At 45.7% G+C, this 14,791-nt stretch overlaps 1 protein-coding gene across 2 annotated transcripts in view; it reads right to left on the bottom strand.

The window, feature by feature from the left end:
* Positions 1–14,791, bottom strand: part of LOC138581368 (formin-J-like) — a 1,098,959-nt gene that overhangs the window by 182,148 nt on the left and 902,020 nt on the right. For both annotated transcript variants that reach the window (XM_069652650.1, XM_069652651.1), the window contains one exon: positions 8,167–8,400. In XM_069652650.1, the coding sequence (XP_069508751.1) occupies positions 8,167–8,400 (234 nt within the window). The remainder of the gene's footprint in view (positions 1–8,166; positions 8,401–14,791) is intronic.

The following is a 14,791-nucleotide window of genomic DNA, read 5'->3' as shown; positions in this document are numbered from 1 at the left end:
CTTTTGATAAAGGAATGGTTAGACCGCTAAATAGTTCAGCAGACAATGCCATTGTGCTGTATAATTTAAGCAATGCAAAATTGGATGAGTATATCCAGCAAGCAATTGATGATGGCTAATTATATGAGCAATGTACTGGGCCATAAACATATATGGCAACATATGCCTCTTATTCAATCTCTCATATAAATAGGGTCTGGCTGTTGGATTCAGTAGGTGTGGGTCCCAGGTCAGAGCATGCTGGAGTGCAGAAAGTGACCAACTAGTTCAGCGACACTAGTTGTCATAGGCGGAAAGTCGCTCAGAGAAAACAGGGCACATAATGTACTCTGACTCTGAGGGACTTAGGTTACATTTTTCATGTTGGGGATTGTAGTTCGGCAGAGGTCATGTTGGGAATTGTAGTTCGGGAGGGGGGTTGGACCTTCGGAGCAGGGCGGGAAGTGACGTGAGGGAAAGGAAAGGCCGTTAGAAAATGTCTGTGATTGAATAAAGATGTGTTGAGCATCGCTCAGTCTTTGTGCCTTTTCTTAGTGCGGCGGCCAGCAACGTGCCCATGGTATCCCAGGAAGGGGAAACCCATCACTGGTGATGAGGAGGCACCATCTCACGCAGGAGCGTTGGTGGACAAGTGCTGCCGCAGGGTGCGCTTTTCAGGTGGCAGCTGCGCCTGCCAACTCGGCGGAGCGCAGGAAAGGGCCCCGGTCCAAAGGACACATCAGCAGCAGCCACAGTGCTGTGGCGGTGAGTGGGGGAGCCAAGGTGGTCCCCTTGGACCAAATGGCAGTGGTGCTCGTGCCTGTGACAGGCAGCCACCCACGGCCCACACCTCCAGGCGGTGCTCGTGCCTATCTAGGTGGCCACTGTGAGCCCACAGGGCCCACAAGTGCCACGACTGGCATAGAAGGAGGTCTGGGAGGAGGAGGGAGTCATCACAAACACACCCAGGCCTCGAAAAGGCAGGCTGTAATAAAGACGGGGAGTGAAGTGGTCCTGAGACACAGCAGAGACCAAAGAGGCTCTGGGATACACACACGACCACCATGTCGGACCCAGATATCCCGGCAACTCTTTCAATGACGCTGCAGTCACAAGGACCACATAGGGTGCAGGAATCATTAGCTGTCCAGCTACCAGGGATCTTTGACGTGTCTGATACCAGGAATATGGGGCCACGTTGGCGAGATGGATCAGGGACTTTGATCTGTATGTTAGGGCCACAGGGCAGATAGAGGATGCCCAGCAACGATGCCTATTGAAGTTGGCAGTAGGCCCTGCCACAAGGGATGTAATCGATGAACTGCCTGCCGACTCCATTGACACTATCCAAGCATTGAAAGAGGCACTGGCCACAAACTTCACTGCACATACGAATGTGGATTATGAGAGGCAATTGTTCCACAGCACCAAGCAGCTGAAAGCAGAAACCATGGACACCTTATTTATTTGATTGCATGTTAAGATAAAACACTGTGACTTCGGAAATTACTCAAACACAGAAGCACTAAGATCCCAAATAATACCGGGATGCGAATACCTAGCATTTTGGCTCAAACTACTACAAAAGCCATGGACACTGGATGAAATTCTGATGTTGGCTAGGGCGGAATTGGCGGTATACTCTCAAGTAGAGAGCTTTAATAACCCCAACGGATCGGCAAATCACACAGAAGTGGTCCAAACGCTGCAGAGGGAGCCAAGAACTCAGAGTGAGCAGTTCTGCTACAAATGCGGGTATGAGTTCCTGCATGAAGGGGTGTGCCTGGCGATCGGACAATGGTACTCGGCATGTGGAGAAGGACACTTCAAGTCGGTGTGTCACCTAGCCAGGGAAGCGGGAAAAGGAGCACTCGGCAGACCCATAATGAAGAGCAGCACTACAGCAGCACAGGTATCTTAGATTGCAGCTCAGGTACATGGGACACAGAAAGAAGGAGGAAGACATGACCAAGAGTCAGGAGATGAGAAGCCAAGAAGAGACCAGAGAGAGAAGGAGATATCAAATAGCCCCAGCATGATCAGAGCAGCATGCCAGTCGACATGCTCGTTATCTAGTAGAACAGTCCCCATCTGATACAGAGTCGAGCTCCTCTGAAGGGGAACAGAGGAAAAAAGGATATGTATATGCACTGGGCAACAAAACGGCAACTGAACATAGTCCCACACTGCTGATGAGTTTGAATGAGAAGCCAACAGAATTTCTCATAGACAATGGTGCCACAGTAAATGTTATCAGTGAACAGGTGTACAAGGAGTTGCCTCAGATGCCCGGACTTCGAGAAGCTAGTGTGGACATATACCCCTATGGGGCCAAGGCCCGCTGAAGTGCCTTGGACGTTTTGAAGCAAAATGCAGGTACAAGACGCAGGAAAAGGCAATTCCCGTCCATGTGATCTCCACCTCAACAGAATGTGGGTGCATACTAAGTTTCAAGACGGCGGTGGACATGGGTCTGATTCATGTTCTATATAAATGAATGGTCCACAAGTACATTGACACTATAGCCAAAATGAGTCATCTCTATCCAGCATTGTTCAAATGAATTGTAAAACTGCGCAACCGACAGATCAAGTTACACATCGATGAGGATGTCCCACCAGTGGTACAGCACTACAGAGGAATCCCCATCAACATCCAATGGCAAGTAGCGGCAACGATATTCCAAGCTGACATTCATACCACTATTAGACACATACCAAACTACAGTGGCGACATCTTAGTGTTTGGCATGGATGCAGAGAAACACGATAACACACAATCCTTGGTGTGTATGGCGTTGGACGCGGCATTAAATAAAGAAAAATGTGAGTTTCGGAAAGGAACCCTTTTTTTTTTTAACTTAATTTTCTGTAAACGGCATGACTCCAGATGCAGAGAAAGTAACGGCCCTCAATGAGACCCCACCTCCTTCGAATGTCTCCAAGCTCAGGTCCTTCCTGGGGCTTGCAAGCTATTGCACACGGTGCATAAAGGACTTTGCCACCATCAGTGAGCCCCTGCGTGCACTCACCAAACAACATACAACGTTCAAATGGTCGACGGAATGTCAGCAGGCCTTCATGGATAAACAATGTCGCATAGCGCTAGCTGAGGACATGGTGTACTTTGACACTGACCGGGAGTCGGAACTAAGAGTGGATTCAAGCCTGATGGAACTACAAGCAATACCAGCCCAAAAAGGCAAAGACAGCTCGGCCCAAAGACATATTGGCCCTCATTACGACCCTGGCGGATTTTTTCCGCCATCGACGGACTTTCCGGCCATGGCGTAAAGTCCGTTTACGCCATGGCGGATGGTGGACTTACCGCCCCATTCCGAGGTCGGCGGGGCGGTAAGTCCCCATTGACCCATTTACCCTTCCCCATTCCCATTTCGGCCCCATAGGGTATAATGGGAGTGGGGAAGGAGTTAATTACGCCACCGTAAATTACGGTGGCGTAATTAACACCAAGGTCCCATAGCGCCATGGATTTTTACGCCCGCAAAAAGCGGGCGGAAAAATGACCATGGCGCTATGGGAACTCGTAGTTGGCGGTAAGGGGTCGGCGCAGCTAACGCTGGCGCAAACCCCTTACCGCCAGGGTCCTAATGAGGCCCATTGTGTCATACGTGTGCAGGAGCTTATCCAAAACAGAGCAGGCCTACTCGCAGGCTGAAAAGGAGGGCCTGGCGGTTGTATGGGCTTGCAAACATTTCCATTTGTTCCTATACGGGAAGCCATTTAAGATCTTCATGGACCACCAGGTTCTGTTGTTCTTGTACGGAAACCCTCAAGCGAAGATGCCACCATGTATCGCCCAGGTGGGGTCTATGATTGCAGGACTATGCATTCCACATCATTCCTCGGCCGGGGAAGGATGAACACCCGGCAGACTTTATATCGAGGCACCCCAGATCTGAGAATGCATCAGAGCCATCAGTAGCTATATTGCGAAAGCAGACACAAAATGTAGCACACGAGGGACACAGAGGAATTGTCTCCACCAAGAGGATGTTGAGACAAAAGTTGTTGTTCCCAAAACCCGAATCAATGGTGGAGGAGCTGTTGCGAGAGTGATCCACGTGTTGTCTGATCACACCGAACCAACGCCCAAGCCACTGAACATGTCGGAACTTCCAAAGGTTGTCTGGGAGGTGGTTGCGACTGACTTCTTTGGTCTTATTGAAGGGGAGAAATACGTGCTTGCAATTATTGGTGAGTAATCATAACTTCCAGAGGCCCAGTTAGTGTCATCCACTGCAGCATATCACATCATACCCTTGCTGGACCGAATCTTCACAGCATATGGCATACCACAACAGGTCAAGACAGACAATGGGCCCTCTTTTACAAGCAAGGACTTCAAAACGTTCGGTGAATACATGGGGTTCCAACATCACAAGATAACCCCACTATGACCACAGGCCAACAAAATGATTGAACATGTTATGGCTAATATAAAGAAAGCACTGCAGGTCGCACATCTTACTGGGCAACCTTATGAACAGGTACTCCATCAAATGTTGTGGGACTGCGAAACACGCTGCACAGTTCGACAAGGAAATGCCCTGCGTAGGTGATGTTTCGAAGAAGTGTTTGCACAAGGCTACCACAACATCAGAGCGAGTGCAGCAAATATGCAGGGGATGAGGACCTGCAGGAAAGAGATGAACAAGACAAAAAGAAAATGAAACAGCATGCAGACGCTAGAAGAAGGGCCAAGGACTCATCACTGGAAGTAGGGGAGATAGTGGTAGTTAAACAACACCAAACAAGCAAGCACATGGCCGCATTCCATGAGGATCCGCTCATCATAACAGCAAATAAAGGATCAATGGTCACAGCGCAAGGGGACCAGCGACAAGTAAAGAGAAACTCATCACATTTTAAAAAAGTGACAATGAATGAGATACCAAGGAGACGCTGCTCGGGCGAATGAATTGGCAACTATTCATCAGATGAATTATACCAAGGTGATGGGGAAGACTCTAATGGGGCCGGGCCAATCAGGCTGGTGTATGAAGATCAACCGAACTATTGGATGGGGAGGTGCCCGAGGCCTCTGAGAGCAAGAACAAGACTGAAGAGACTCATTGAAGAAATAGACTAATGACATCATGCAAGTGTTCCATTTGGGGGGGATGTCATGTTGGGAATTGTAGTTCGGGAGACGTCATGTTGGGGATTGTAGTTCGGCAGCGGGGCGGGGCCTGAGGAGCAGCGGGAAGTGACGTGAGGGAAAGGAAAGGCAGTTAGAAGATGTCTGTGATTGAATAAAGACATGTTGAGTATCACTCTGTCTTCGCACCTTTTCTTAGCGCCGCGACCAGCAAAGTCCCCACAGTTCCTCAGGAAGGGGAAACCTGACACCATTGATGGGAACAGTTTGTATGTGCATCTCAGGTGAGGCCTCAGACGTGGCTAACCAGGGAAAAGATTGGGTAAACCAGTCTGAATTTAATTAAAAAAAAGAGGCACACACCAAAGTGGCAGGTACTTTCTCTGAATGATGTTTGCAACATTGGAAGGGTTGTTTTACCCCATGAAAGTACCATCACTTAGGGAATTGTTTTCATTACCCTAAACAATTTTATGGGGATAGGGATACGTGGAGGAAGGACTCGTGGAGGGTGTAGGCTGCTCACTCTGATCCTGCTGGGAATTTTTTCATTTTCATGTCACTCCTGTTATTATTTACTGTCAAGGTTGTCATTGATGATGCCACTGTTCTTCTGGAGGTTATTGTTCTGTAGCAGCATTAAAGCCAAGTGACGTATGATTTTCCTGCTCTCAGCAGCATTGGGTATTGCTGAACTTCATATCTTGCTGCTATGGTCCGGCTCATCCATTCAAAGGCTTTCACCTTATAATATGTAGTCTACACTCATTAGACGCTAGCATTTAGGAGAATAAAAACAGAGACTGTGCATTCTCTGTCGCGACAGAAAGATTATGGCATCCCCTGCCATTTGCATTGCGTGCCAGAGATGGCAATTTGTTTTTCATGGGACACTTGAATGATTTTCCTTAAGTTTGATATTCTCGTTGTGGCGCTGTGTTCAATTCCTACAGCCCAAACAGCCCACCCCTCGGCCACGAAATCCCAAGCTATATAAGTAACATTAACACAATATGACATCAAATAGAAATATGCATTGGCTATCCTCTTCCTTAACCTGTAGGCATAGATGAATGCTTTTACATTAAGTGTCACTTACTATTATTGCACTCCCATGTAGAGTGCCACAGAGGTCAGCCATTTTGACATTACATCTTCATGTAATCCCTTAACAGATTTGCAGTATTCTGGATCCAGTTTGGATCCAGTTATTTTATGAATACCGAGGATGCCCATAATCTGTTACGGCTGCATAGAGATCAGACCAAAGAAGTATGGGCTAATTTGAGACAGAGGGCCTCATTACAACCCTGGCGTTAAGGGGTTAGCGGCGCCGTGAAAGGCTGCGGCGCAGTTAAACCCTTAATGCCAGATTCACACTTTAACGCCTGCTTTTTGCAGGCGTTAAAGTCCAACCCGCTAAGGGACCTTGGTGCTAATTACGGCACCGTAATTTACGGTGCCGTAATTAGCGCCTTTCCCATTCCCATTGAGCCCTATGGGCCAAAAATGGGAATGGGGAAGGGGCCATGGTGAATGGGGATTTACCGCCCCGCCAACCTTGGAATGGGGCGGTAAGTCCGCCATCCACCATGGCGGAATCCGGTATGGACCATGGTGCTAATAGCACCATGGTCCAACGCCAGGGTTGGAATGAGGCCCAGAATGTACATTTTATTTTGCTTGCAACACACTGCCTGAAATTGGGGTTAGCCACCATGTGCTGCTCATGATCTTTGAACAGAGCTTGCATTGCTAGGATACAAGTTAAGATTGCAAATCCTTTGCAGATCTAGCGATGTATAACATGATATAAATGTGTCAGAAACAGTTGTACACAGTCAGTGTTGTGTGCCAACAGACCATTTTTCTAAAGGCATATTTTGTTTGGTAAGTGAATGGGTAGATGTCATAACCTGTTGTGTTTGGAAAATGCTGATGTGTATCTGCAGCATAGTGTGTAGTTTCCAGCCATGTATCAAACATGTTAATGATGGTGAAGAATGATTACACCTGTATATGACCAAAAAAGGTACCAGGGTTAAGATGCATGCTACACTCAGTCTTCTCTGCACGGCTGCAGGCCTTTTGCAAAGGTTAATACTTCACCTTTAGCATCAGTGGTGAAGCAGGCATACAGTGGTGATGCTGGCGAAAGATACATGCATGCACGAATGGGCATGCGCACAAAGGCATGAGAGTTGAGATGGGGGAAATGCAAGCCCTGGGTGTTTGTGTTACCATGCAACGAAGGGGGACTATTAGCATATGCAAAGTGGGTGCAATTTACTTATGATTGTCTTGGGCATGTGCCCAGAGCACATTCGGGAAAGGGACCATGTGGCACACTTATGATACACATACCTGGAGCGAGTACAACCTTTGTCCGAGCATACATGCTCTGACCTGGCCCTATGTATGGGAAGGTTTCAGGTGATGCATCACCCTTCTGCTGAACTCGTCCTTCCAGTCCTGGTGGAACCCTGGAGAATGTTGCGCTGTTGATATGCTAAATTATTAGCGATCGCACAGATGCAATGTAAGGATGTTCACATGAATGTGCCTCTTCCACTCAAGGACACAATATGGGCTTGAATAACCAAAAGCTGGAAACCAGTTCTTTAAAACCACCAGATGGATGTTCAAGGAAACTGCCTGCTGTTCTTGGAGGTGCTTATTCTCGGACTGCATGATTTCTTTATTTTTGCTCTCAATCTTCCTTATTCTTGTTGTGAAACAATATCAGCCCATTTGCCCACACTAATATAAAACTAAGCAGGTGCACAGGCCCTGTGTTTACAAGGAGGCAGACGGAAAAGATGGAATAACACATTTTTCTCAACTGAAAATCAAGTTGCGGATATTTTCTATGGGGATTTCGGTTCCTGCACGATTCTCTGTGAACCTAGTAGCAGGGGTCACAAAGATGCAGAGGATATGGCTTGCGTATGTTGCTTGTGTAGACCAGGGATAGAGCAGGACATGTATGCACTGTTTCTATGCGTTGTGATGTATTGCAGAAAATATGTTCAAATAAAAAGGAATGGTTGAAAATGAAAAGGGTACCTTTCGTTTGCTTGCATCCAAATGTTCATACTGGATATCCAGAATTCGGCTTTCATATAGCGGCCTCGGTGCAGAGTCTGGACACTCGCCTGCTGGCCCATACTGGACTCTCACCAATTTGCCTTTGTGTTTTTCAAGCAAACATACTGGTCGTGCCTGAGGAGAAAGGTTTTGCTCGAAGAACGCTTCATATCTTTTTCTAGGCTGTGTTGCTTTATCACTGGTAACATCAGTCTGTGAAATTAAATGAAGTCCAGTTGTCAAGCACGCAGAGGAATGTAAAGCTCTCATTCATTTCAAGTTATTTTGGAAAACAATACTGCTATGTTGAGGGGCAGATGCATAAGTCATATACAGCTTGTGCCCCTCCCCCGACCCAATACTGCACAGGTGAGAAATGTTACTCACTAAGGCAACCATACCGCCCATGTCCCAGGCATGTACAGCAAGAGATGGACACAATCTAAATCTGAAGATGGCACGTGTAAACCAAACCAACGCTATGACAATACATGCGCATGCATTAGACACAAAGCAAATATGCACTCAATGTGAAGAACGCAAACACTAGGCAACACATGCATTTATACATGAAAAGTATTAACATAGCATCCACAAGACATGAATAATACTAACATAAGCAATGTATAAGCTGAATGTAACATCAACGACGCGTGAATACAGTTCACTCAACAGTAATGAGCAGCCATCTTTTTCAAAATGGAAGCCACAACACACTTCTAAGTAAATGAAAGGCCCCAAGGCTTCATGAGGACTCAAATTGCTGAAATAACAAAATACAGATTCGTGCAGAGCTCAGACAGTAGCTAGCAAATCAAGCCAAGGTTACCATAAATAAGGGAGGATATGAACAGCCGAGTGAAATGATAAGATACCGGTTCCCAAGACTTAGGCCATATACTCACAGAATAATTAAGAGTACAACTAGCCTTTGTAAGCCAAGTGCAGGACAAATATAAGCCAAACGACTCCATGAAGAGTAGCTCAAAAGTGTCCCTAGTGGTAAAAGACACATAACACTCACATTAATATTAGCTAAAATCCTAATAAATGCAGGCTGAAATAATTGAAAACACAGTCCCATCAGACGTGATCCAAAATTGAAGAACACTGTCTATTCATTAACAATGAACACAGATAAGACAATTGGCTTACTCCTTACACATATCCCCAGACATGAGACGCCACACAAGGCCAGCTACATAGGGATAACCCTGGCAAATCTACTAGAAATGAGGGACTGTATCTTCTTTAATTGAAAGGAAAGCAACCCGTGGACCCCTCTCCCCCTACTGCTGTCTGGCTCATGTCTTGATGACCTTTCAGGTTGTCCAAGGTTGGTCAGTAGAAAGCCAACCAATGAAAACCCACAATGGCAGGCCGCCCATTACGTATTATGTCAACCAATAGCTTATTATAGAGATGATGTCATTTAACTGTTATCAATTCAGAAGTGTTCTCAGGAGGAGCCACCAGACAAGCATTTCCCAATTAGAAATGTAACACCTATAGAATGCATATGTAGTCACTATTATTATCCAATCATCGTTCCCCGTAGGTTTTGGTAACTAAGATGACGGTGTGATGTCAGTTTTGAGAAATATTGATTATATAACCTGTTGTTTTTGATAAGCCTATTGAGAGCTTTGAGATTTGTATGCTTGTACGCTGTCCCTGATTTATTCAGAGAGTAATGAAGCTGTGTTTTGCCTTGCACCTTGTCTATTTCTGTTATTGAGTCTGGTTTGATCTGGCTCCAGAACCTCTCTATAATCTCAACCTTTCTAGGCTGTTTTAACAGATGGTAGCAGAGGATGGTTCTATAGGGCTTGATGGATTGTCGAGGGGTCCCTGCTGTGGCCCGAAGACTACAGAGGTTGCCTGTGGAGAACATGAGTATGCGTGACAGATAGAGTTCGACAGGAGCACCCTTGACGAAAGTCATGTTCGGTCCACGCAGGATGCCCGTTAGGGCAGAGGGCAACCTGCTGTTGGGAGAGATGCGACACCGAAGACCCTCAGCGGATCCACAGATGTAAGTATGATATTGGCCTGGCAAAACAGGGGAGGGGATTGTTTGTATATTGGGGGATTGTGGTGAAATAAAGAGATACAAGATAAAAGAGATAGCTTCTGACAAGGGTCTGAAAAGATCACATGGTACACCTTGTTACATGGTAATAATAAGAGATGGATACCTCACCAGGAGTTGGGAAGATGGCTGTAGTGTATTTATTTATGTAGTAATTGGTGGTGCAAGCCTTTTGTGATTTTGTGAAAAGTGAACTTTTGTGTATATTGGTATATATTGTGGAGAATGTGAAGCTGTGGTGTAGACCGAGGAGTGTGGTCTGGTGTGAGAGCAGGGAGAAGGCGTGAGTGACAGCTGTGGTGTCACTCAGAAGATTTGAAGGGCACAGCGTGGTGGGGTTGTTTGGAGTGTGAGTGCCACTTGTGGTACCTCTCTGAAACATTGGGTGACGCAGGAGGCATGGTCTCAGAGAGAGAGAGAGAGAGAGAGAGAGAGAGAGAGAGAGAGAGAGAGAGAAATGCAGAAGTCTTAAGTGCAAGAGAAGTATTGTTGGGGAAAGGTGTGAAAGGGAGGTAAAAGAGGGTGAGTGAGAACAGAAATAAAAATTGGTAAGCATTACCATGGGAGACACTCCCATTATTCACCTGTGTAAAGTATTACCCCAGTATAAGGACAAAATAACAAGTACCATACTCAGTGGGTGTGGGTCACTGCGGGCAAAATGTTTATGCCCTGGCCACAGGAAGGCACTCACATGAAGTCAGTACTGCAACACATGTGTACCTATTTACATGCCGTGTGCAAGGGAAAACAGTTGCAGAATCGACTACTCCTTCTGGAACTATTGGAATTGTAAGGGGAAGAGAAAGAGAAGCCACCCACGAATGAATGGCTGCTTAATCACCATGACAATGAGGGCATAGCAGCCACGGCTGCTCTTCCTCCTGCATGATCCGGCCTTTTAAGCACAGGGATCATATCCGTTACAAGCATTAAAAGCAGCAGGCGGGGTAAACTGATCCCACATATGCACCCCTGCGTACAGTAGTGAAGACATTCTAAGTGGAGAAAAAAATAAGTTAGCAAGGACCAGTGTCCACACACGTGGAATATGACGAGCACTGCGATCTACAGGCAAAATTGACAGAAGCCAAGGAGGAAGTCCAGAGCGAGAGAGAGGCAGGCAGGGCAAAAAAAGATGAGACAGCAATTGCACTGAGTGAATGGGTATGAGGACCGAAAATGCTCAAATTAGATGGAAAGGGCATGGACAATTTTAAAGAAAAGGAAGTTATATAAGGCAGGAGAAAGAAGAGAAAAAGAAAGAGGACAGAGCAGAGAAAGAGAGCGAAACAGAGAGGGGCAAGAGAAAGAAAAAAGGAATGAAGAACAAGAAAGAGAAGTGAAGCAAGAAAGAAGAGAAGAAGAAAGAACAGGAGTGATGAAAAGATGCAGGAAGGGAAAGAGAAAAGCAAAAAGAGGAAGAGAAGGAAAGAGAGAGACAAAGAGAGGTGGAAAGAAGCAGGGAAAGGTGATAACAAGAAGTTGATATTATAAGGTGACTTACACTCCCAGACAAAGGGAGAGACAGGAAACAAGAAAGAGAAAGGAGTCTAGAGAGACGCTGAAAAGAAGTTGATGAATATGAACAGACATGCATTGTCAGATAACGAAAATGAAGGGGGGTATGAGAAGGAGAAATTACAGCCTAGACAAGAAAAGGAAGGATGACATTGGAGCAACAGGAATTTGGAGAACAAGCAAGCCAGAGGAAGACTGAAATATAATAGAAGAGGTGATGAGTGACATATAGGATGCGTCCCCTGGGATGATTAGATTTTGAGGAGAGAACGAAGAGGACGAAGACAGTGATGATACAATGTTTGAAGCCGAAGAAGCCAGGGAAAGCAAAGAGGAGGCAGCACAAGCCCTCTCCAAACTTACACAGATAGGGAGAGAGGTAGCATTGACAGAGATAGAAGAACCAGCAATAAGTTTAACACAAAAACAGGGCAACACACATCTGTGAAAAGTATTTGGACTACAGCACAGAGATAAATGCAGTCTCGCAAGTAGTAGAAATGTGGCAAGGCTGTGAAGGAAGACAGAAGGATAGAGCGATTTTCTTTCTATTCCTGTCTATTCTGTGTCTAAGACTAGGTAACACTGATGTACTGCTTATCTAAAAGGGACAGTATAGGAAATTAAAGTTACTGTCAATTAATCAATATGCAAAACATTCAGCCTTGTCCTTCCTTGACCACACTCTCCCATTGAGGTAGATGTATGGGGAGAGAAGAGATGTTAAAAAAGAACACCTGAGGCAATTGTTCAGAGATCTATTGTGGGTATCTAGTAATTTAATAACCCATAGAGTATCTGATTAACCCTGGTGTACTTGGGTTAAAAAACAAAGAGCCAAAAAAGACAAGAAGACAAACAGTTCCTCACTCTCTGTTTTGTAATGGATTGGCTTAACAGTGAGTGGGGAAAGTAAGAGATTGCTCAAGAACCAAAGGTAGGCCGAGTTGTGCCTCCTGTATGTAGCAACCACCGTCAACCGGTTTCAGTGGAACGAATGTAGATAGAGCCACTTTCATCAGGACAGTCTTTGTTTAAAAAAAACTGGTACATTCATGTTTGTAATAACCAGAAGCAATTAGGGTGGCTTGTACTTTACTCTCTTACAAAATGCTATGGACTGCAAAAGCTCATGAGGAAACTTGGAATTCAAAAAATTAACCAGGGTCACCTCTCTGCTGTAGCTCCCAGTAGATTGACTAAGAATATGCAAATGATTACATGCTACTCTTATAAGTACTATATTGTTGGTACAAAAAACACATCAGACTGGAAAACAGTGGTTTAAATCTGTACAGATGGTTAAGAGGTCACATGATCGTCACCTCTTTACTATTGAGTTTATTAATAGTTGGCTGTATATTTAATGGAAAATGCTAGACTACCTTACATTGGCTCCAACACGGTCAGTATTCTATTAGTCAGTTTCATTTATGTATACATCTCCAGTCTTAGGGGTGTGATGTCGTCCACTGGTGGCACTCTATATGTAGGTGCAAGACGGAAGGAAATGCATTTGTGTGCGGTCGCAATTGTAGTTTACGTTGCACCCTTAAGGTCGTATACATGTATTGATTTTTAAAATTTTAAATTAGAAAGAACAGCACAATCAAAGGTACCATAGTGGGTATCAAACACAGTTATTTTGTCCCACATAGAGGGAAAAATACTAAAGCGAGACAACTGGCTACCCCACTCTATGTCCAACCGGGACAGGCGTGGTGATCTACAGAATTGATATGATATGATATGGCATTTGTAACGCGCCTATACACAAGTGTTTCAAAGTGTTTATTGTGGTGAATGCTTACACCTTCAAATTAAGTAAAGCAAGTTCATACAAGACATATCTCATACTTTGTGAAAGGGAATGGCTGTCACGCTCACCTGATTCCCACGGAGGCGCAGGTCTGGCTTCGAGTGCTGATGCTTCTTCAATAGTGAAGCGCAGGACTCTGAAGATGGACTCACTGGCTCGCAGGAATATTCCCCTGTGCGTGAAAAGGGAGTATTACCTACTGACGGAATAATGCTCAAGCCTCCCACTCCTTGCCAACCCTCCACGATACCCTTCCTTGATTCCCCGTGAAGTCTCACCTTAGGGTCTGGAAGGATGAGTTCTCCATCCTGCTTCTGATGCAGGGGCGCGTTGAAACTCAGTTACTTCATTGGATTGAGGTTTGATGGGAGTTCAAATAAGCTTGACTATTCAGGTAAGGCGCTGTAAGAGTTCTGTAGCAAGTTCAAAAGTTCAAGCTTAATAATAATGTTCATTGTCTTATTGCAGCTAGCGCTAACGCTTATGTCTTTTTCCCCTTAGGGGCCGGGGTTCGGAATGCCGGAGATATGGCGCCGACCCGAAGTGAAACGTGCAGTTTCAGTAAATGACAGGTAAGTTCTGGATGAGCGTTCGGGTAATGTCTTTGCATTCGCTCATTCAATGTCTTTGTCTTTTCTCCCCATAGGGGCCGTGGTCCGGAATGCCAGGAAGCGGCAGGACCCGAAATGAAATGGGAATGACCCAACAGGTAAGTCTTAGAAGGAAACTGAGCTTTTCCTATTCCCTTCCTTCTCTCACCTTGTGTTCTTGTCTTTTTCTCTCTAGGCTCTGGGAAGTGGCTGCGTATCCGGTTGATCGCTGCTGAAGATGGAGGTGCCCAAGAAAGGTGAGCGAAATGCAGCGCTGCAGCGATCGAAGCGAAATGCTTTTAAAATGATGTCTTCCCTTTCAGGATCGTCGGTGTGAAGTCTCCGTGATGCAGCTTTAGCAGGTAAGGTCTTCTTTCTCTCCAATTCTCTCTTAGCAGGTGACCCAGGATGCTGACAGGCGTGGCTGGAGTCCAGATGCAGGAGCTGACACGGTGAGCGTCCAGCTGCGAGGAGCAGAACAACGCGAAGCGTGAGTTGCTGATCGGGCGTGGTTTAAATAGCTTTGGAAGAAGTTCCAGGTATGTATCCTTCCACCGATCAGGTATGTATCCTTCCCCGACC

Source organism: Ambystoma mexicanum, chromosome 3p (assembly GCF_040938575.1).
Source record: "Ambystoma mexicanum isolate Mex_15411 chromosome 3p, UKY_AmexF1_1, whole genome shotgun sequence".
NCBI classification, from domain to species: domain Eukaryota; kingdom Metazoa; phylum Chordata; class Amphibia; order Caudata; family Ambystomatidae; genus Ambystoma; species Ambystoma mexicanum.
The sequence above is the reverse complement of the archived record's forward strand: the minus strand, read 5'-3'. Positions and strand labels throughout refer to the sequence as shown.